The following is a 23,662-nucleotide window of genomic DNA, read 5'->3' as shown; positions in this document are numbered from 1 at the left end:
TAGAATAAGGGATAATAGAGATCCCAATTTGAACAAAAAATTTAAGACGAGAATGATGTCACCTTTAGCATAGTCTTAAGAGTCGGTACGGAGTACCCTTTTAGATCATCGTTTTTTTAATGACTTAAATTATATTATTTTTCTTTAAATTATATAGATTATTCCTATAATTTTATGATTGCCGTCGTGTGAGCTGTCTAGCAGTATACTGTATAGTTACTAGTTCAACAACTCGGAATCAGGCCGGCCTTTGAACTGACTGACTGAAAATGGAAATTGCTCGGATGTTGCACGATTACGTCATAGTTCCCCTTTTTTCGTCCTCAATTTATGCCCGTATTGTCTGTGGTTTACCCTTAACCACAAACGGCTAAAAAGATACCCTTAAACATTTGTATGTGGTTGACATTGTCAAACGTCAAAAATAATGTCATTTGTCATTGTCACTGTCAGTCACAGGTTTGGAATATTTTATCAGTTGTTTGTTTATTTTAGTAAATCTGCTGTATCACTTTGATAATTGCAACGTATTTCACAATTATCGAAAGTATATATACTTCCCCGTATCAGTTACAGTTTAGTTTGTGATCCACCGCACTCAGTATTCAGTACTCTTCTGATTCAAATTTCGAAATTCTAACGCCGGCTTTTAAAAGTTTATTACTCTATAAACAAACTTCAAAATGAGTTCCAAAGTAGCAATAGTTACCGGCAGTAATAAGGGAATCGGGTACGCGATAGTGCGAGGACTTTGCAAGAGATTCGAAGGTGTAGTGTACCTTACATCGCGCGACGTTGTTCGAGGCGAGAAAGCCGTTTCCGACCTACAGAAAGAGGGATTAAACCCGAAATATCATCAATTAGACATCTCAGACAACAAAAGTGTTGAGGTATTCCGTGATCATATAAAAGAAACTTATGGAGGCATTGATGTCTTGGTAAACAATGCAGCTATAGCATTTAAACAAAGCGCAACCGAGCCGGCATCGGTTCAAGCTGAACAAACTCTGGCTGTTAACTATTTTTCAACACTTTCGACATGCGAAATACTATTTCCTATACTCCGCAACGGCGCTAGAGTTGTCAACGTGTCCAGTTCTGCTGGACTACTACGCAATATACCCAATAAGGAGTTGCGTAAAAAGTTTGAAGATCCCACACTAACTATACCCGAGTTGTCAAACCTCATGCGTGAATACATTGAGGCAGCTAAACTGGGCACACATGCTGCTGATTGGGGGAATTCATCGTATGCAGTATCTAAAGTTGGTTTGACAGCTTTGACCAAAGTACATCAGAGACTACTTAAAGATAGAGGTAGGTTTAATGCACAACTTTTTTTTAATGGAATAAGCTAGCACTTGACCATGATCTCACATTAACAACCCCTAGATTTCATGTTCTAACTGCACATTAACAACCCCAAGATCTCATGTTCTAACTGCACACTAACAACCCCAAGATTTCATGTTCTAACTGCACACTAACAACCCCAAGATTTCATGTTCTAACTGCACACTAACAACCCCAAGATTTCATGTTCTAACTGCACACTAACAACCCCAAGATTTCATGTTCTAACTGCACACTAACAACCCCAAGATTTCATGTTCTAACTGCACACTAACAACCCCAAGATTTCATGTTCTAACTGCACACTAACAACCCCAAGATTTCATGTTCTAACTGCACATTAACAACCCCAAGATCTCATGTATTAACTGCACATTCACACAATATAGACTGATATAATGATACATCAGTCACCTGATGAAAAACGTGTACCACATGCTCAGTCTATACTAATATTATAAAGCTGAAGAGTTTGTTTGTTTGACCATGCTAATCTCAAAAACTACTGGTCTGTTTTGAAAAATTATTTCAGTGTTAAATAACCCATTCATCAAGGAAGGCTTTATATTATCCCTGTATTACTACGAGAACAGGAACACGGGTGAAACCGTGTGGCTTCAGCTAGTCTCCAATATTTTGATTATTTGTGAAAATTATAAATTTCGCAAAATTATCTAATACAGAACTACAGTAATAACTCTTAATTTACCATCATAATTTTATCTATTTAAGTTTCTAAGTGCTGATAATATAAGATAATCTTCACTATGTGAGTAGGTAATTATGTTTTATGATATCAAAGGTATAAGATGTCCTCCAACATCCTTCTATAATAATAATGAATAGCCCGGGATCCGCGGAACAAAACAAGTGATTGCTATCAACTTTTCGTGAGTAGCTTCATGTTAATGAGACGCTCAACTTTTTTATTTACGAAAAGATGAGACATAAAATGTTAATCCATGCTATAATATATCTCAATACCAAATGTCAGCTAATTCGGTTCAGTAGTCGAGGCGTGAAAGAGTAACAAACATTCATATTATCAAAATCATCAGTTTTCGCAAATCTCGGAAAACCATGGATTTTTTCGGGATAAAAAGTAGCCTATGTGTTAATCCAGAGTTAAATCTATTTCCATTCCGAATTTTAGTCGCTTCAGTAGTAGCGGCGTTAAAGAGTAACAAACATCCAAACATAGAACATCCATACAAACATTCGCGTTTATAATATTAGTAGGGTAGGATTAGTAGGATACTGGAAAAATCCGTGTTTCCCGAGGGATTTGTAAAAAACTTAATTTAACATGGAGCAGGCGGTAGTTAATAATAAAGTTTAGTTATGTTTATCTAAGTATCGTTGTTCCCAGATATCAAAGTGAACGCGGTGCACCCCGGCTATGTAGACACCGACATGTCGTCACACAAGGGCCCGCTGAGTATCGACGAGGGAGCGCGCGGCCCGCTGTACCTCGCTCTGGACGCGCCCGACTCGGTCCGCGGACAGTATCTGTGGTACGACACGACAATCGCGTCGTGGTACGACGGTACACCGATCGAGAAAGCCGAGACAAAACTGTAATACAGTAAAAACTCGATAATCTGGCTTTGCGCGAGATCCGATTCGAGTTTTTACAAGGATGATGACAGTTTTTTAAATTGTATATAAATTAAGAGTATGCTAATAGTAAAGCAATTTTGTACAAGTAACAGGGAATCTGTTTATTACTTTCGGAGCTACAGGGGTTTAAAGGGTCAGATTAGATCCCTGAAAAACGCTCCATACAAAATGGCGCGAACTTATGACGTCGTAGGCAATTAATGATCGTTAGATTTGTATGGGCGTTTAAACAGAATTACTAATATCTTTGTTATTTCTGCGTTTATGTTTATAGTTCAAATATTAAAAAATGTCACATTTAATGTAAGGAAGCTAAAACTGTATGAATTTTCATCTAATTACGATGAAAGATTTTTAATAGATTTTGAAATTTTATAATCATATTTATTTTGCAAATATCCAGACAGTCTTTGCTTTTTATGTATAAATGAGTTAACATTGAGCTTATTTACCCGAATGTATCATAAAAATCAATATATTCAAACCTAGTCATCATCCCCATTGACAACTCAGCTACAGTAAAAATTTGATTATCAGCGGCCATTACGTAACTGGGTGTACCAATCAAATAATAAGTCTCTACATCGTTTTTCGTCGTATTTTTAAGCTTGTGATCATTGGACATATTTATTACAACGAAATGACCTAAAGTATGTCATGTTACAAGTGTCAAGTGGTAGTGATTTTTAAGGTAAACTGAAACTTCAAATTTTTTTTCATCAAACCCATACGTGTGAGGTATCTATGGATAGGTCTTCAAAAATGATATTGAAGTATCATTATTTTATAAACTGAATAGTTTGAGCGAGAGACGTTTCCAAAGTTGTAAAATGTCCCCCCCCCCCCCCTGTAACTTCTAAAATAAGAGAATGATAAAATTAATAAAAATATATTAGGTATGTACATTACCATGCAAACTTCCACCGAAAATTGGTTTGAACGAGAAATTATAAGTAGTTTATTTTAATACGTCATATTTATGACGTTATCGTAATAATATGTATAATTTAATGTGTAGATATAGGTATGTACCTAATTACTGAGTACGAAGTTTATGTTGCTGCTACGGAACCCTTCAATGGCGAGTCCGACTCGCACTTTGCCGCTTTTTTTCTTTTTACGATCTTTTATCGTGTTTATTTCAACGAAATTACGTAAATAACGATATTTCGTTACAATAACGTTTATACTTTCTACTACCACTACTATACGAATGTCACTTAACGTAAAATTACCATAATTATGTTATTTCGTTGAAGATTCAATATTAGATGATTGCTAAAACTAAAATAAGATGAAAAATTATAGTGACTAATTAATATTTGAATGGTACACCGAGGTCCGAGATACATAACCCTGAAGATCCTGTCACATGAATTCGCGTGTTTTAGTTACTGGAACGAGGCAGTTAATTTAGTTACTGTTCTTACTCTTATTTACGCTTACTCAGTCGCAAAATATGTTGATTTTCATTAAATAATAATTCATATTATGTAATGAAAAACAGAATTTGAGATTAGTGTTGTTAAAAATGTTTACATACTGTGTATTGTTGTAAAAAATATTAACTTAAAGATATTTAATAAATGATTTTTTTTACAAAATAAACACTTTTTTTATTTCATATTCAAGCAATACCATAAATTATACTTATACAGGGTGCTCGGGAGTACCTACTTCCCATAACGGGTTATATTCTTTAAGGAAAATTAATTAAAAATGTCTAAAGGACGTTGTGTTCTAAAATGAATAGTTTCAGAGTTAAAAATATTTCTTTTGTAAATAGATCTTATATTGTGTCCTTTATATTATGACCTAGCCAAACTTAGTCATTGATAAATATCATGAAGTAGCTTACTAGTGCAGAGTGCTAGTTGCAATATCTCGTCGATATCGATAGTCACTACGATTACGTATTATAAAATGCAAGGATAGATAAAGGCGTGTGTTACATGCTCAGACCAATTATAGAAGGACTTATATCGCACTCATAGTCACGAACAAAATTGTCTGTCATTTTCTGAAGAAAACGTGCTTAGATTTGGTATATATTTTATACTAAACTAGAAGTTTTTGCCCGTTTTTTACACAATTCAATTACACAAAAAGGTATTTTTACGGAGCTCTGTAACCGACGAACACGATTATAACTATTTAACATTGATTCTACAGAGACAGTTTTTATAATCGCATTAGATCGTTGATCATATACTTTGACAGAAAAGTAACGTCTAGCGAGGCAGGTTCTATACAATAATTGGTCTGAGGTTACATGGATAGTTGGAATTATTTGAATTACTTTGTATGCAAACATGAAAAGTTTTTTTTTAGTTATAAAAAAAAATAGTTATGCAGTTCGACTCCTATAAGTGGACTCGTCAACTCCTTGAAGTTATGGGAAACACTCCCGAGCACCCTGTATATATTTTTAGATAGGAGGAGGATGATCCACACCCCTTTCGGTTCCAACACGACATCGTACCGTACGTATCGCTTAGCGGTACGTCTTTGCCGATAGGGTGGTAACTAGACACGGCCGAAGCCTCCCACCAGCCAGACCTGGACCAATTAAGAAACCTCAGCCCAATCGGAGATCGAACCCAGGACCTCAATCTTCCCACCCACCCGAAATCGTCAAGTGAAATACGAGTAAGTATTTCGGAGACGTTAAAAAGATTGCATTCGATTATACCTTTATACATACTCCTACTCGAGACGTGTTAGTTCAGTGGATATGAACTCTGCGTTCGATTCGGAGGGTGTGGGTTCGAATCCGGTCCGTCGCTTGCACCTCCAACTTTTCAGTTATGTGCATTTTAAGAAATTAAATATCACGTGTCTCAAACGGTGAAGGAAAAACATCGTTTGGAAACCTGCATACATGAGAATTTTCTTAACTCTCTACGTGTGTGAAGTCTGCCAATCAGCATTGAGCCGTGGTGGACTAAGTCATAAGTACATTTTGAGAGGAGACTCGTGCTCAATAGTGATCCGAATATGGGTTTTCAATAATGATGACACGTAAGTACCTACACATCACAGAACCTGCCCCTCCAAATGTAGGTTATCATTTTGTAGGAAGGGTTTCTACAGGAATGGTTATTTGTTATCATTATCAATCTGCGGTTTATCTTGTCAATTATTATCATTATCAGTGGTTGGCATAGTTACTTGCTTTGTTCTTATTTTAATTAACCAGTTGTGGTATGCTATTTCTGTGACACAGATAACAGGTTTTTGTCACTAACCTGTCTTTTAGTTCACAAAAATTCAAAGTATATAATTATTATGTTTTCTCATATAATTTTACAGTATAGCTTGTTTCGGCTCCAAGGAATATATCTCTTACTCCACCGATCCGAATTGCGAAGTTCGTTCAAAGAACGTTAGCTTTTACTTACCTATAGTTAACTTTAAAATGAGTTCTAAAGTGGCGATAGTGACCGGCGGCAATAAAGGAATCGGGCTCGCAACAGTCCGTGGACTTTGCCAGAGATTTGAAGGTATCGTATACCTTACATCGCGCGACGTTGCTCGAGGCGAGAAAGCCGTTTCCGACCTACAGAAAGAGGGATTAAACCCGAAATATCATCAATTAGACATCTCAGACAACAAAAGTGTCGAGGTATTCCGTGATTATATAAAAGAAACTTATGGAGGCATCGATGTTTTGGTTAACAACGCAGCTATCCATTACCCACGAGACTCAACTGTACCCATATCAGTTAAAGCTGAACAAACTTTGTTTGTCAACTATTTTTCGACACTTTCTACATGCGAAATATTATTTCCAATACTCCGTGATGGCGCTAGAGTTGTCAACGTGTCCAGTTCTGCCGGACGATTGAATCATATACTGAATCAGGAGCTGCGTCAAAAGTTTGAAGATCCCACACTAACTATACCGGAGTTGTCAAACCTCATGCGTGATTACGTGGATGCAGCTAAACTGGGCACTCATGCTGCTGATTGGGGGAACTCATCCTATGCAGTATCCAAAGTCGGCTTGAATGCTTTGACCAAAGTACAGCAGAGACTACTCAATGATAGAGGTAAGTTCAATGAGGAACTTTAGAGGCTTGCAGACATTTTTCATAAATAAACCCCTTCTCGATGTGTACTGTTTACCAACAAACAAATTAGAAATGAAAGTAGAAAATGCTTGTCTTAAAATGGCTCAGCGGTTTCCAAAGTTGCTCTCTCGATCCTACTTTGAGAAGGCAAAGGATGTGAGCAGTAAAGTATTGTTTTATTTGATAGGCGGTTTTTAAAGTTGCTCTCTCGATCCTACTTTGGCAAGGCAAGAACGCGAGCAGCATAGGCGTATATAGCGGGTGGGCTGGGTAGTCCGGGCCCACCCTAGAATAGTCCAGTGCCCACCCTAGGATACTGGGCTACCAATTTGAAATTCTATGATGGACGCCGAAATACTAATAATTTTACACAATGAATGTCGACTCTGCCCCCCCTAGCCACTACCATCGCTAACTAAAACTAGAAAAATGTATGGGAATGACATATCTTGATCACGTGACCTGTCGATAGCCACTTCATCGACATGCCACTTCACTAGGGGGGCTGTTCAGTGACATGTAGGCCCACCCCAGGAAATAATCCTAGATACGCTAATGGCGAGCAGTAAAGTATTGTTTTATTTGGTGGCGGCAGATCGTTCACTTTACGGGTTGACTTGTATTAATTATTGTTTGATTTTCCCTGTTAATTTAATTTCCCATATATGTTAATTTTATAATTTTTTTTATTACTCTGTTCGTTTTTGTTTCATTATTTTATTTTACTTTGTATATATCATATAATATGTAATCATGTATAAATTTTAAGTTAAGACACGTCCGTGAACACACAAGGTTTCACCTGAAAACCAGCGCCACAGCTCGCTGCGGCATCGTGCTGAGGTGGATACCTGTTTTGTCCACGACCAGATATTTGTATGTTCTGTTTGTTTATTTTATTTTATTACTCGTGTGTGGACAAATAAAGATATTTTATTATATTCTATTCTATTATATTTGATAACCATCATTGTCTCCAGATATCAAAGTGAACGCGGTGCACCCCGGCTTTGTGGACACGGATATGTCATTGCACAAGGGAACCCTGAGCGTCGAAGAGGGAGCGCGCGGCCCACTGTACCTCGCACTGGACGCGCCCGACTCGGTCCGCGGACAGTATCTGTGGTACGACACGACAATCGTGTCGTGGTACGACGGTACACCGATCGAGAAATCTGAGACAACTGTGGTGCAGTAAAACTCGATATTGACCAAAGATTTTACACTATGAATATGTCACTAGAGCGTCAAAACTGAGGCGCTCAAAAACGGCTAATTGACTTAATTTAAATGTCGCATGGTAAACGTTGAAAGTTATATGTATAGTCTGTTTTTTAATTCCGTAGAATTCTGACATTTCTATTTCCGGTTCCATTTGTCAGTCACTTTTGAAATTTCAGTTGCCACAAACCTTTATTTTTTTTTAAAGGTATAAACAAATGATACCTAATTATTGTCTAAAATGTCGTAATGTATTCAAGAAGTTCAGCTAAATTCGGGTCACTTTTTGCTTGGATAGGTAGGTACTTATAACAAAATGTTTACTGTATTTTTCAATAGAATAAATATTTTAATTGTAAAAATATGATTCAAGATTGAATATATAACTTAATAAATTTATCATTTAATAAATGTATGTTTACTAAATGCTTATTCTTTTTGTTAATCATGTCCCTATTATATTATTTTATAAATAATTATAACAATCAAAAACTACAAAGACTATAACAGGATTAGTGAAAAAAAAACTACACCCTTCTTCTATACTAACTACTATAGTCGGAAGCAATCTTAACAGATTATGATAATTTGTTAAGCCCTAAAAAAATCTGCTATATACAATGTCAAAATTATGCTGGTTAATAATTAATACTTGATTCCCAGCTTACACCGATCAACCTCTATAAAAGTGTGTCTTCCTTACCACGTGACATTGGCGAAGTTTGGTACAGCGGCAAACCATAAAATCAAAAATTAAATTGAATTGATATGCCCTAAGCAATTTATTTTTGAGTGAACTATAAAGAATTAATAAAAAAAAAGTTAATACTAAGCTACCATAGCTAGAATATGTATGTCAGTTCAAAACACGAATTCTGAATCTCTTTAACTTTCATGTGCCCTTTTATTTTGCTCGGTCGTTTCTGGTGCCCCCCCTGGAAGGGGATATAGTCTATAAATATAGACTAAAAATAGCATATAGACTAATCCCAGGACTGAATTCAAAATTTTAGTTATGAGATTAAGTTTAGCAGCAAGCGGAAACCATTGTAGCAATCGGGAAAAAATAAACTCAATTATACAAAAAAAAAACTACAATTCATGATACATAAAAAATAATTTATTTACGATACACTACAATTAACTCCAAGTGAAATCATAATATAAAAAAATCTATTCCCAACTTTACTTGTTGCAAAATTTATATATTTTCATATTTTCTAATACATTTAAATAATAATACATAATATGATCACAATAAATAAAATAATGAAACGACAGGACATAATCGACCCGATTTGTGAAAACTCGTAGAATTTTAATTTTAATACTGGGGTACCTCCAGGGGACCATTCAGCCGCTGAGTATCGATTTTAACCTCCATTTGTTTGAGAACTTGACATTCAGTGGGAGAACGATGCCCTGGGGGTGCCCCTACAACATTATGAATTCCACTGTAAATTATTACCATAATTCCCACTTAATTTCATTTATTTTTTTCTATGGCAGTAAAAGTTACAGGTCATCAAAAAAACCAATGCATTGCTAATGTAAAATACCTTTAATTTTATTATTTTATTAATTTAACGGCTTATTTGATTACCAAGTGGCACAATTAGTGCCACTGCTGAGCTCGAGTCTCCTCTCAGAATGAGAGGGGTTAGGCCAATAGGCCACCACGCTGGCCCAATGCGGATTGGCAGACTTCACACACTGCTATGCAGGTTTCCTCGCGATGTTTTCCTTCACCGTTTGACAAACGTGATATTTATTTTTTTAATAATATAGATAATATACCACCGTTGGGTACATATGGGATTTCGGTTTAAGTTTTGTATTCGTAATTATCAACAAAAGTATCAAAAAGCTAACGACCACCTTATTTATTTTGTGAATATTTATTGCTTTAGTCTTAAAATCCTAAAGATGTATCCTCTATGACCATAAAGCCAATCACAATTCTAACATTCAATTTCATATACATCAATCAATTTTTTTAAAGGGGAATTATGCCCCCCTCCATGGCTTATCAGGCGATTTACTTATATCTAAAAAAACTTGATAAACTTTACTTTAGTTACTCTTTAATAAATTACATAATTCTATTAAAAAAAATTGCTACAACATTTTATGATATTTTTAATTCATCTTTATTTTGCCCAACGGAGATAGGCAAAGATTGATGACCATACAGCCTAAGTAATACAACATTTTTTGAAGACTTGTGGTAGGTTTGTTTGTTCGTTTGCTTGTTTGTTAAGCTTAAGTTGGTAACAGGAAAATTATTTATATTTCGTAATATACTCAGATGCACAATTATCCGCCCACTGTAATATACTCGCGTCATATTAAAGAGAGCGGGTAATTGTGCCTCTGAGTATATTATCATCTCCATATACTTTTATACGAGGGTATAAAAGTATGACCCTGGGTCCCTGGGGCCGATGTTCAATGTCTGGTATGTTATTTTTAAAAAATTTGGAATTTTTAATTTAAACAATCAATTACTTTACGGAAAGTCATCATGAAAAGCGCATGATCGTTTTTAATCCACTCGACAGCGCCAATAAGACAACATTGATATATCCGATTGCGATGTCTTTATCTTGTCTCTATGGCGGCGCATCTATGGTCATCTAGAGGACTTGTTGTTTTTGCAACTCATTGCAAAGTTTTTAGAATTGCTACTAACTTATAACATTAGCAATACATTCCTTCAACACTCCCGCTGTATATCCACAAACGTTTCAAACAGCGGCACCGGAGCGTCCAACACCTCTTTCTTCACCACAGCCGGTTCATCATTTTCAAAATTGTCCAAATTCAGCGGATCCTCGGTAGCGGCCATTTTGGATTTCTTATTGACCTTGATCTTGGCATTCATCGCTTCTTCACTGTGCACCATGATGAGTTTCCTTTTCGTCTCCGCTTTGACTTGCGCTCGTGTCATGTTGAGATGCTTTATCTTGTAGTGCACTTTGACGTAGGACTGCGTTTTGAACTTCTGCCCGCATTCCGTACACGGGTAGGTCTCGCCCGAGTGGCCCTTTATGTGGCGGGTCAGGACCTGCTGGTTCTGGAAACGAGCAAGACCAAAGATTAATGTCAATTCAATTTTTCTTTATGGCTTTCGTTTGTGCCAACTGAGCACGGTTTATCTCGCCGAGTATGACCTTGAATGGAGTCACGTACTTGTGAACGTTATGTGTAGGGTTAAGGGTGCCCTTGACAGTTAACTAACACTCACCTGTTCCCATAAAGAATTACACAACAAGAAATGTGGACGGCTCGAACTCCACGAGCATACTGAAGCCGACCGTATGATGAGTGCCTTATGTCGCAATTCGTTCCCATCCGATCGCTACCCCTTTCTAACACCCCACTCTTTACGGAAACAAGTCGCGCCACCTGACCTCATATCCGTCTCAGGCTACTATTTCCTACGCCTACGCCTTCTGTTCACTTACCGCAAACATCTTCCCGCAGACTCCGCACAGATCCGACTGTAGGTGCGACCACTCGATGTGTGGCACCTCTGCCCACTGGTCACTGTTTACTGTTCACTCACCGCAAACATCTTCCCGCAGACTCCGCACAGATCCGACTTTAGGAGAGACCACTCGATGTTCGACACCTCTGCCCACTGGTCACTGTTTACTGTTCACTCACCGCAATCATCTTCCCGCAGACGGTGCACGCCTTGTCGCGCGGCTGGCGCACGTTGAGGTGGCGCGCGAGCGCGTGGTCGCGCAGCAGCGCCGGCGAGCCGAACACGCGCCCGCACGCGCACGCGTGGCGCCGCCACTTCAGGTGCGACCACTCGATGTGCGGCACCTCTGCCACTGGTCACTGGTCACTGGTCACTCACCGCAAACATCTTCCCGCAGACGGTGCACGCCTTGTCGCGCGGCTGGCGCACGTTGAGGTGCCGCGCGAGCGCGTAGTCGCGCAGCAGTGCCGGCGAGCGGAACACGCGCCCGCACGCGCACGCGTGGCGCCGCCACTTCAGGTGCGACCACTCGATGTGCGGCACCTCTGCCACTGGTCACTGGTCACTGGTCACTCACCGCAAACATCTTCCCGCAGACGGTGCACGCCTTGTCGCGCGGCTGGCGCACGTTGAGGTGGCGCGCGAGCGCGTGGTCGCGCAGCAGCGCCGGCGAGCGGAACACGCGCCCGCACGCGCACGCGTGGCGCCGCCACTTCAGGTGCGACCACTCGATGTGCGGCACCTCTGCCACTGGTCACTGGTCACTGGTCACTCACCGCAAACATCTTCCCGCAGACGGTGCACGCCTTGTCGCGCGGCTGGCGCACGTTGAGGTGGCGCGCGAGCGCGTGGTCGCGCAGCAGCGCCGGCGAGCGGAACACGCGCCCGCACGCGCACGCGTGGCGCCGCCACTTCAGGTGCGACCACTCGATGTGCGGCACCTCTGCCACTGGTCACTGGTCACTGGTCACTCACCGCAAACATCTTCCCGCAGACGGTGCACGCCTTGTCGCGCGGCTGGCGCACGTTGAGGTGGCGCGCGAGCGCGTGGTCGCGCAGCAGCGCCGGCGAGCGGAACACGCGCCCGCACGCGCACGCGTGGCGCCGCCACTTCAGGTGCGACCACTCGATGTGCGAGCGCACCTCCGCCTTCGAGAAGTAGAGCCGCTGGCAGTAGTCGCACTGGAACCTGCCACAAATCACACTATTAAATTTTTGTACCTTCCACCTGAGAGGACCCCCTTTTTCATCCAGGGCTCGACAGGCAATGCCCCTTTTTTCGTCTATCCCTTCGGCTTGACCCTCTCACAAACCTTCTCCCAAGATCCGTCTTCCTATTTCTCATCTAGCCCTTGGGCTACATCTAGCCATAGGACTCTACTGTCCCCTTTTCCCCATCAAGCTCGACGCTGATACCCGTTTCCCCCGTTCCTCTACTAGTCATAGAGCTCCACGGTGGCCAATCCTCTTCCTTTTTCTTCATCTAGCCCTATCTAAGCTTGACTCTCCCTCAATGTCCGTCTCCCCGTTTTCTCATCTAACCTTAGGGTTCGACACTGACACAGCCTCTCCCCCATTCCTCAACTAATCCTAGAGCTCCACGCTGAAGTTTTTCCCCTTTCTACATCTAGCCTAGACGCTAGACATCTAGCCCAGCCCTAGGAGTCAATGCTGGCACATTCCCTCCCCTTTCCTCATCTAACTCTAAAGGTCACATTCCCCCCCCCCCCTTTTCTCATATAGCCTTAGGACTCGACGCTGATACAGCCCCTCTCCCTTTCCTTAACTAGTCCTAGAGCGCCAACCTGAAGCATTTTTACCTTTCTACATCTAGTCCTAGGGCTAGATGCTGACAAAGTTTCCCCTTCCCTTCCTCATCTACGCTGGCACATATCCTCTCCTATCTTCATCTAGCCTTAGGACTCGACACTGATACAGCTTCCTCCCCTATTCCTCAAGCAGTCTTAGAGCGCCACGCTTTTCACTTTCTACATTTAGCCCTAGGGCTAGACGCTGACACAGCCTCTCCCCGTCTTTCAACTAAATCTAGAGTGCTACGCTGAAGCATTTTCCCCTTTCTACGTCTAACCACAGAGCTGGACGCTGACACAGCCTCTTCCCTTTCGTCATCTAGCCCCAGGGGTCAACGCTGGCACATTCCTTCCCCTTTCTTCATCTAGCCTAGGAGTCTAGGACTCGACGCTGAGACAGACCATTCCCCTTTCCTTAACTAGTCCTAGAGCGCCACGCTGACATAGCTTTTTCCCCTTTCCTCATCTAGTCCTAGGGTTCGACGCTGATACAACCCTCCCCCCCATTCTGTTGATCTGCCCCCTTTTCTTCAGTGGACACTATTCACTATCCAGCTAATACACAATCACAAAAAAAGAGCTGGCACGGTACGTTACTCACTTTTTGATCCTCTCGGTGTGCATGCGCTGCATGTGTCGCGCCAGCATGGCGGGCGTGGTCAGGATGCGCGCGCACACTATGCACGTCGTGTCTGCACCGTACCTGTGCCGATTTCATGTTACATCCAATATAGATTTATTTTGCTATATTCCGCTAAAACACAAATCTTAATGTCACCCAGATTCAACAAAAGATCTACATATGTATGTTTTACTCCGAACCTGGTGTCATAACAATCGGCTGCAAAGTAATTTTAATCAAGAAGGTTTAACACCGAGTCTTCAACATACACAAGTCTAATTTGTGGCACTTTATTATGAAGTTGTTAGTATACTTAATCAACTAGTATACTGAGAGGCACAATTATCCACCCATTGTAATATGACGCGAGTATATTAAAATGGGCGGATAACTGTGCCTCTGAGTATATAACATTTGGTCCTCACCTAAGTAATCTTTGTTCATTTGCTGCGTATTCCCTGTTGACAAAAAATGCTGTAATTATTTATTTTGTAAATAATTGGCATCACATTTAGTACTCGCACACAATTTGAGTAACAAACTAGACTGTGGAAATATTTTTTGGTTAAAATAATGATCCCTCGTGTTTTAATAACCTATGTGCCTAGTGGGAGTTTTCAATATTTTCATACTGTTATATCGTGATAACGTAAACGCGAATTTATATAAAATGGAAACAGTTGTGCAGTAGTGTCACTAGATGGCGCTGTTTCAATTCCTAAGAAATTCGCGTTTACGTTAACGCGATTGTAACTGTATCAAACTGCAACTAGGCCCTCAGATTACTCGATTAGGCGGTGCTGTTTTTTTTGGCGCCACCTTTAAACCGATCAATAGAAAGGACTTTATATTATTTGTCGCTTTTATAAGGACTATATATTTTTTATGCATCTATCTAAGTCGGTTAAATGTTTTCTAGGGGTAGAGTGGTGTATAGTAGGGACAGGGAAGAAGTGCACATAAGGCAACGCAAAGCTTGACCGGGTCCGCTAGTTAAATCTCAGACCAATTATAGAAGGACCTGTATCGCACTCATAGTCACGAACAAAATTGTCTGTCATTTTCTGAAGAAAACGAGCTTAGATTTGGTATATATCTTATACTAAACTAGAAGTTTTTGCCCGTTTTTTACACAATTCAATTACACAAAAAGGTATTTTTACGGAGCTCTTTAACCGACAAACATGATTACAACTATTTAACATCGATGCTATAGAGACAGTTTTTATAATCGCATTAGATCGTTGATCATATACTTTGACAGAAAAGTAACGTTTAGCGAGGCAGGTCCATACAATAATTTGTCTGAGAGTTAAATGACTTATTGAGCAAAAGAGCAAAAGTTAGTTAATAAATTACGAAGATATGAGATAACAAATCTCTTCTTTTTTTCAAGTTGGTTAAAAAAAAAAGTCTGACCGCACAGGGTTGTCGCCGTGGTGCTGCCGCTGGTGCACGCGCAGCACCTCGCCGTTCTTGAAGGTGCGCGTGCAGAACTCGCACGTGCGCGGGTTGCGGTCCTCGTGCACCGACAGGTGGCGGATGAGGTACTGCTTGTTGCGGAACTGGCGCCCGCAGTGCGAGCACACCACCTTGCGCGTGATGCCGTTGCGCACTTGCTCGTTGTGCGTCCTGTTAACGTTAACGAGTCAAAATTAAAAAAAAAGTGTACTGGTAGTGTGGACTAGAAGGAAAACTCCTTTCAAAAATAAAAAAAAACAACGCCATCTATGAGTCCAGGCGTAATTACATCGCAACAGGTTCTTGAAACATAAAGGGATTGTTTCAAAGTTTTCTAATAGCGCCATCTACTGGTAGTTTAAAATAACAAGCTGTTTCACAATGTCGCATCGCCATCTTCGTAACTCATTAACCAGGTTACTGTTCAAGTCAAGCATGAGTAAAATTTTACTTCAAAAACTGATTATTGATCAATATGGTAAGTAACTTGACCTATAATTTATACTAATATTATAAAGCTGAAAAGTTTGTTTGTTTGATTGAACGCGCTACTCTCAGGAACTACTGGTCCGATTTGAAAATTTTTTTCAGTGTTAGATAGAACATTTATAGAGGAAGGCTATAGGCTATATATTATCGCCAACCATGCGAGTGAAACCGCGCAGCGTCAGCTAGTAAAACTAGATGGCGCTACTTTGTAATTAAATTACGCTACGGAGATTTTATAAATCAATGTGCAATGAGTTCAATGAAGTTATGTCCACTGTTACAAGCATGATGCAAAATATGAGTGGCTGTAAACTGCGGCCGTCTGCCACATGACCTCAGTACGAAGACAGGTTAAGTTACGAAATGATAAACTCTTCCATTTTGACGTAATGTACGGGACAAAATGTACCTTGTATGCCCTACTTAACACTAGGCAGGTGTCACTCACCTGACGTGACAGCGGTACCAGCCGCGCTCGTGGAACACGCGCTGGCACACGGGACACTCCAGGTGCAGCGGCTTGGTGTGCATCTGCTTGACGTGTCGGCTGAGGTACTGCGGCCGCCTGACAAATAACAGCTTATTACTCTCAAAGCTTGGCAGAAATATGACTAATATATTAGCATCACATAAATACAGTTTGGCCCGTTCATTTATTACTAAAGGTAATTTTTAGACTTATCCAAAGCGTTTGATTGTGTACAACACAAAATTACATTGCTTTGTATTTATTTTACAACAGCTTCCTTTGTTTTAATTTAGTAAATGATTGAGTAAACAGGCACGAGTGGAAAATGGTCTACCAGGTTAGTAGCAAAGATAAGGGTTCCTCAAAGATCTATATTGGAGCCTTTTCTTTTCCTTATTTATATCAATGACCTCCCATGTGTTGTAAGAACCTTTGGAATTGAATCTAACTGGTTGGTTTTTATTTGATTCTATACATACTATTCTGAAATGGTAAAGTGAAATGAATATCTAATGAAGATTGTCGTGACGTATTCTCTAAGTAGACGCGCTAGGAAGCATAACTTTATTTATAAGTCTAGATAGTTCAAATTATCATTAACACTTTACAGTAATATGAAATACTTACTTGAAATCCCTCCCACAGTGCTGACATACAAACGCGATGCCCATGTGCTCTCTCATTATATGTGCCGCAACAGTGTCCTTGAAGAGAATTCAGTATTGTTATACAAATTGATGGGATGACCCCTAAATAACATTATGCAATTAAATGTTACGTTATTGAAAATTGCCTCATCATCAACACCGTGACGTAACGTGTGTGCTGGATTGGCGAACCCGTGCCGTATAACCCAGTGTTGGTCGACCACAAGATGGACAGATGGAAGATTTTAGGAAGTCCTTACAAGAGGCCTATGTCCAGCATGTAGAAGTTTATTGGATGATAATACATGATAACGATGACAATGATGCTGACGATAGATGGTGATGATGATGATGATGTTGATGATGATGATGATGATGATGATGATGATGATGCCGTTGATGATGATGAAAATGATGATGATGATGATGATGATGATGATGATGTTAAAAATGATGATGATGATGATGATGATGATGATGATGATGATGATGTTAACGAATATGATACTATAGTGAAGAAGTAAGCCTACCTTGTCCCGCTGCTGCAACTCGCATATGGAGCACCGGTAGCGTCGGTAGTGGCGCAGCTTGTGCTGGTACAGCATGTCTGTTGTCTTCAGACGCACCGTGCAAATGTCGCACTCGTGCTCACCAGCTTCCTATTTGTACAAATACACACTCTTCATTAGTCATTCACAGCGCCCACGAGACCCGATCATCATCAAATTTACCACAGACAAAAAATCGACAAAAATTGGGGATCAAAGCGCCAACTGACGCGAACACGTCTCAAAGCCGCGAATAATTTAAAAAATTATTTTCCTAAGGCGTTTGATCTAGTAAATCAGTCTCCTAATCGATAATTTAGATCAATACAATATGGCTGTTTGGGTAATATAGTTAATTGGCTAGACTAACACCTAATTAACTGACTGTTGTTGCGGAATTCAAATCATCTTGTTATTATGTTGCTCATTAAGAGTTCTCCAAGGCTCACATCTTGGACCTATACTTTTAAATATCTTCATCACTGATAACTTTTTCGCTAACTCAGTGCTACTTTACAGAATGTCTATGTTTAAAAGTTGACGTCTATCGGTTGACGGTGATGATGACGGCACTCACCTTGGCGTGTATCTTCAGATGCATGGAGTACGCCTCCTCGATGACGAAGCCCACGGCGCAGTGTTCGCAGACGTAGTTCATGTGCTTGCGCGCGCTGAGAGCTATACTATGCTCGTTCTTACGTGCCTCCTCGTCTATGGTCACTATGTCTATCTGGCTGGTTATCTCCTCAGAGTATGTTTGTTCGTCGTCTGAAAACATTCATGACGTTTAACGAGACTAATAGTTGAACGTGCTCTCGGGGTTGCGACTTATAATACCTTATGCAACCCTGTAAGTACTGTCTTTGGAAAGAGACATTTTTACTGAAGAATTTCTTGGAAGAAAGATAATCTAGCTCAATTATTTCATAGCCCAAAACAGTACTAAATATCATGACCTCGTAATCAGAAGCCACATAGGCTAGTTAGCCTATGTGGATTGTCCAGTAGTTACTGGACTGGCACTCCGCACTTCAGTAGTAAGATACTTCATGATATTTATCAACAAATAAGTTTGTCTAGGTCATAATATAAGGATGCGATATAGGGGACACAATTTAAGATCTATTTACAAAAGAAATACTTTTTACTCCGAAAATATTCATACCCTGGGAATATAATACATTGGGAAATACTCCTAAGCACCCTGTATAGTAAAGTTTTAGTATAAAGCGTGACTTACTAGATTTTGGTCGACTTTTGAACAAACTTTTGATATTGGGTTGAGGTTTGTTGAATTTCTGAAATATTAAAAAGAAATATGATTTCATTTATTTTACAAATTGCTCAAATATTCAACTACTGAATTCGACGACTGAATTCTATTTTCTTCTATTTTATGGATCTCTGTAATCTCTGGATATACTGAACCGATTTTGAAAATTCTTTTACCACCACCACGTTACTTGTGAGTGTCATAGGCTATATTATATCCCCGTATTTTCACGGCACGGGAACTCCTTTGGTGAAACCGCGGGGTAGTGTAGAAGTATGGAGTGTGTAGTTACCTTGGTACCTCTCTTAACAGTTTTCATGTGTGGCAAATAATCTTCATCGGAATCGTCTGAATCTTTTTTCTTGTACTGTTTCGCCGGTTTTGGCGGTTTTGGAGTACTTAGTTTCAATGGTTCATCTACAACAAATAAAACATCATCATTAACAACCATAGAGGAATTAGATAATGGAGATGCATCACACTCAAATTCACCAACAAAATTGTCTGTCGTTTTTTGAGGGGAACAAGGTAAACTCACACATCGAAAATATTTTACACCATCAAATATATTATGTGTCCATACACTAAACACAACTACAAATTTGATTCGCAATACACACACACACACACACACACACACACACACACACACACACACACACGTATTTTTTAAACAGCTAACAAACACATCGCCTAGACTATCCACAGAATATATACATAGAATATTCGATTACTTGATCCATGTTTTGCTGTTCCGAATCAAATCTTTTTAGATATGATATGATATGATGATGATGAAGAAATAAGTGCTTACTAATGAAACTTTACTCCATTTTTTCCTAAAACTACAAGTTGTTGGCCGTTTTTTATGCTGTTCAACTACACAAACCGGCATTTATATAGGGAGCTCTTTACACGAGGAAAACAATTACAACAATGAAACATCAATACTATAGCAACAGTTTTTCATTCATTGATTTTTGATCTTTGCCAGAGCAGAGGGGTGTTGTCTAGCAAAGCAGGTCCTGCTATAAATGGTCGAAGTTAACAACCCATATCACAACATCACACCACTGCGCCACGGAGGCCGTCAAGCATCTAGGCGTCTGCTAGTATAGTAGAATAATAATTATGTTGTAATACTTACTGCTAACATACATTTCATGCTCCAACTTCATCATCACCCTCTCCGGATCCACATCATCTTTAAGATCAACATCATCATCATCATCACACTGATCAAGGGGCTCCAATTTTATTTCTACTTCTGGAACCTTGAAGGAGAAACAATATCTACAATTGCTATAACTTCTATCATCATCCATATAAGTCCTCTTGACAGGGGTTGCTTGGTAGAGATTACTTATAGTAATAAGGCCGCCTTTGCATAAGTTTAGATTATTAATTGTTTTAATGTTTTTATTTATTACTGTATTTATGTAAGCAATAAAGTATTTTTCTTTAGATCTGCGATCAGTCGTTAGACTGAGACAGAAACACAAATGCAATGCAAAAAATGAGGATTTATAGTGTACCTGTATTAGTGTAGGAATTTTCCATTTTGTACTTATAGAACCTACCCTAGTTAAAAGCCTTGTGCATGACACTGGTTGCACTATAGGGCCAGGTCACTTTCCATATAGGAGAGGGGATATGGAGCGTTGTGGATCTAACCCACCATGCTCTGATGGGAGTTCAGGAATTAGACTGATGATGGAAGTTCGGGAATTAGATTATGTGGGTGAAACCAAGAGGCATCTTTATGGGTGAAAATCTCCAAGTATATTCTAATACTTGCTGAGTTTTTATTGTTACAGTGTGTGTGTGTGTGTGTTTCTGTGTACCTGTATGCATGTATCTGTGTGTGCACAAGGCTTTTCACTAGAGTAGGAACATTTTGTTAAAAATTAAAAATTTTAATACAAGTTTGTAACGAGTCCTCTGGGTATGCAATGTATTGCTGCAGCTATGAAGTGCACACTTTTACTATACCCCTGACAATGTTGTATGTAATATTTCATAATGATCGGTTGAGTAGCTGAGGCGTGAAAGCGTAACAAACCCACATTTGCATTTATTCTGTTTATTTAGTTATGTTGTACTAGCTGTACCCTGTGGTTTCAGTCGCATAGTTTCAATCCCCATAGGAATACAGGGATGAAATGTTACTCGCTGATAATGTAACTTTATTGGTAAAATGGTTTTAAAAATCAATAATCCAGTGTGTCCAGGAAACAAGGTGGTGTAACACCCTTGCACCTCAGAGACAAACATCTTAACATCTTAGTATTCCATGGATTGACAGTGTCGGTGTCGGGTCAATTGTGTCATAGAGAAAAGAATTTAACAGCATCTTAAACCATCAGATTAACCATTTTATTTAAAAAAAAACAGAATATTTGCCATAATATGATAATATGACCAATTCCCAATCTCCTCCAATTAGTCAGGAAAGACTGTGATAGGAGTGGGTATGACAATAGACCAACTGGGCGGGGATCGAACCACCACCCCTCAGTGTTGAGACTAACAGCTCATACCGTTGAGCTATTGAGGCTTTAAGCTCCACATACTTTCTTCTATAAGGAGGGAGGCCTGGCTATGTAATAAGCCATTAAAATAGGCTGTTAAATATGATGATGACAAGTAACTACTTTAACAGATTACCAAAGGTAGCTTTTATCTCTCCTCCTCCTCCTCGTGCCTACATCAATGTCTGGTGTAGTATGTACTTAGAAAATACTATGTATCTACTCTGCCGTGCTAAGTGCAAAAGCGATCTCAAAAAAAACATTTATTTGATTTTTGTGCCATAGCTTAGAAAAATATGCATCTAATGAACTAAACCTTATAGCAGTATTTTTTTTTAAAGATTTTCTATCTCACTTTTACCATAAAACTACTTAAATTTTCTCGAAACTTGCTGTCACTGAGATACTGCTTTTGCGCTTAGCACTGTAGTTAAAAAAAAAACAAAATAGTATCTAAATCTTATCTCTGTAAACTTGTGTTTTTAGATACAATTAATTACATAATTACAATAAAACTATATTGGACTATAAAAATTATCTTACCTCTTGTTTTATTCCAACAAAATTATTTATAAACTCTGGATTGATGGTAGATCCAGGCTGTTCTAGATTTGAGTTTGGATCCTCACTGTTTTCTGTATCTCCTGGATCTACAGGCTCCTTTTTTATTTGTATTTCAAGAGACATGGTCGAAAATTGCTTTTACTAATTTTCAAATAAATATTTTTCTTATTTATTAGTGAATTAAAATTATTGGAATTATTTCATATTTACTTATTAGAAAGCCTGCACTCGGCGGTCTGTGCCTTTCATTTAATTTTTTAGAAAATAGGCTAAACAGGTATGATTATGAACTGATAAAGCTTTTATTTGAAACTATAATTTGTTACAGTAAATTGGAACACTAGAATAACACTAATTCAGCACTATTTTGATTTATTTTAAAGATTGGACACTAAAATTAGCACTTCATGCCACTGTACGGTAAATTAGCACGGTACGTGACGATGTATGTATGGCTTCTTGCGCATTTCTACGAAACTCTACATAGAGCACGATATCTTAATCACTGTACACTTGAAATCCATTAGAACACATTTTATTTCAAATATAGTCAACTATGAAGCCGATATTTTGAGCAAAAGTAATTATTTAACATTCTAAGATTCGATAAATTCGATCGAAAGTCCCAAAAAAATTGCAAACAAAATGTCAACTGTCAAACTCAAATAGTTGCGGTGTTGCAAGATTAAACTCAGACACAATGTTCCTATTGAAAAAAATAAGTAGATTAGATTTGAAATGCCGGGAATTTTGTGGGAGGGATACTTTTTGATATTCATTTACTTAAAATAGAAGGCATTTACTGTATTTAATTTAGTTTCATAGATAGAAATATTTAGAAGAGCCATGGTTTTCTGAAAATATAATTAAACAATGTCGTACCTACTGCGCAAGTCATTCTCTATCTTAGTTTGTCAATACCATCATATATCAAGAACTCTTTTTGATATTGATTAGGTGGCTAAAATATCCAGATGCAGACAATATTTCACGCAGTATCATCTTTAAACACTTTTGCGTAGTTTTTTTCTTCTACAAGGAGTCGGTACAGTATACCTACCTACTTTTTTTATAATAAGGAGAAAGGTAGGCAGGTAGAGCTCACAGATTAGTGATATACTTTATCACTAATCTGTGAGCTTATCCTACTTTACGATTACGACAGCTATGTAAACCTTATAAGTTTATGTTTGAACGCGCTATTCTCTGAAACCACCAGAATTGAGAACTCATATCTTTGATCTATTGCTAAATGACGAAGTTCACTGTATAGCTGAACGATAGGCACCAGAAACACAATGTCAATTTTTTTCAAGTGACCTCCTCCTCCTGTGACATCAAAACCCGTTTACTAAAAATCCTTTGCTTTACAACCTCAAAAGCTTTTCATATTTTATGCTATCATTGTCTTTGCCAGACACTCATTAATTATTGTCATTGAAATACCTCAATAAGCAAAGCCATTGAAGAGTAGTGAAGTCAGTGGTGTA

The 23,662-nt window shown here is 39.1% G+C and overlaps 3 protein-coding genes across 3 annotated transcripts; 2 read left to right on the top strand and 1 right to left on the bottom strand.

The window, feature by feature from the left end:
- The first annotated feature begins 450 nt into the window (after positions 1–450).
- Positions 451–4,581, top strand: LOC112056203 (carbonyl reductase [NADPH] 1-like). The gene is made up of 2 exons (XM_024096585.2): positions 451–1,317; positions 2,723–4,581. The coding sequence occupies exons 1-2, from the start codon at positions 684–686 to the stop codon at positions 2,932–2,934; spliced, it is 846 nt and encodes a 281-aa protein (XP_023952353.2). The 5' UTR covers positions 451–683; the 3' UTR covers positions 2,935–4,581.
- A 1,675-nt stretch (positions 4,582–6,256) lies between these two features.
- Positions 6,257–8,687, top strand: LOC112056207 (carbonyl reductase [NADPH] 3-like). Its single transcript, XM_024096592.2, has 2 exons — positions 6,257–7,025; positions 8,027–8,687. Exons 1-2 carry the CDS (start codon positions 6,392–6,394, stop codon positions 8,242–8,244), a joined length of 852 nt encoding a protein of 283 aa, XP_023952360.2. The 5' UTR covers positions 6,257–6,391; the 3' UTR covers positions 8,245–8,687.
- A 678-nt stretch (positions 8,688–9,365) lies between these two features.
- On the bottom strand, positions 9,366–22,838 carry LOC112056208 (zinc finger protein 530). Its single transcript, XM_024096593.2, has 13 exons — positions 22,152–22,838; positions 20,225–20,351; positions 19,370–19,494; positions 19,045–19,102; positions 18,382–18,572; positions 17,787–17,915; positions 17,237–17,313; positions 16,589–16,705; positions 15,610–15,822; positions 14,616–14,648; positions 14,170–14,271; positions 12,733–12,946; positions 9,366–11,343 (listed from the first exon to the last, which is right to left on the bottom strand). The coding sequence occupies exons 1-13, from the start codon at positions 22,293–22,295 to the stop codon at positions 10,984–10,986; spliced, it is 1,890 nt and encodes a 629-aa protein (XP_023952361.2). The 5' UTR covers positions 22,296–22,838; the 3' UTR covers positions 9,366–10,983.
- Between the last annotated feature and the right edge of the window lie 824 nt (positions 22,839–23,662).

The sequence above is a fragment of the Bicyclus anynana genome, chromosome 25 (assembly GCF_947172395.1).
Source record: "Bicyclus anynana chromosome 25, ilBicAnyn1.1, whole genome shotgun sequence".
NCBI classification, from domain to species: domain Eukaryota; kingdom Metazoa; phylum Arthropoda; class Insecta; order Lepidoptera; family Nymphalidae; genus Bicyclus; species Bicyclus anynana.
The sequence above is the reverse complement of the archived record's forward strand: the minus strand, read 5'-3'. Positions and strand labels throughout refer to the sequence as shown.

What these genes read in the sequence shown, in the direction of transcription:
- LOC112056203 (XM_024096585.2), top strand. Translation starts at nt 684, where the DNA reads ATGAGTTCCAAAGTAGCAATAGTTACCGGCAGTAATAAGGGAATCGGG. An exon ending in GAGACTACTTAAAGATAGAG is followed by an intron (nt 1,318 to 2,722) that starts GTAGGTTTAATG and finishes CGTTGTTCCCAG; the next exon opens with ATATCAAAGTGAACGCGGTG.
- LOC112056207 (XM_024096592.2), top strand. Translation starts at nt 6,392, where the DNA reads ATGAGTTCTAAAGTGGCGATAGTGACCGGCGGCAATAAAGGAATCGGG. An exon ending in GAGACTACTCAATGATAGAG is followed by an intron (nt 7,026 to 8,026) that starts GTAAGTTCAATG and finishes CATTGTCTCCAG; the next exon opens with ATATCAAAGTGAACGCGGTG.
- LOC112056208 (XM_024096593.2), bottom strand. Translation starts at nt 22,295, where the DNA reads ATGTCTCTTGAAATACAAATAAAAAAGGAGCCTGTAGATCCAGGAGAT. An exon ending in CACTGTGGGAGGGATTTCAA is followed by an intron (nt 16,706 to 17,236) that starts GTAAGTATTTCA and finishes GTTATTTGTCAG; the next exon opens with GCGGCCGCAGTACCTCAGCC. An exon ending in CACACCGAGAGGATCAAAAA is followed by an intron (nt 12,947 to 14,169) that starts GTGAGTAACGTA and finishes GATTTGTGGCAG; the next exon opens with GTTCCAGTGCGACTACTGCC.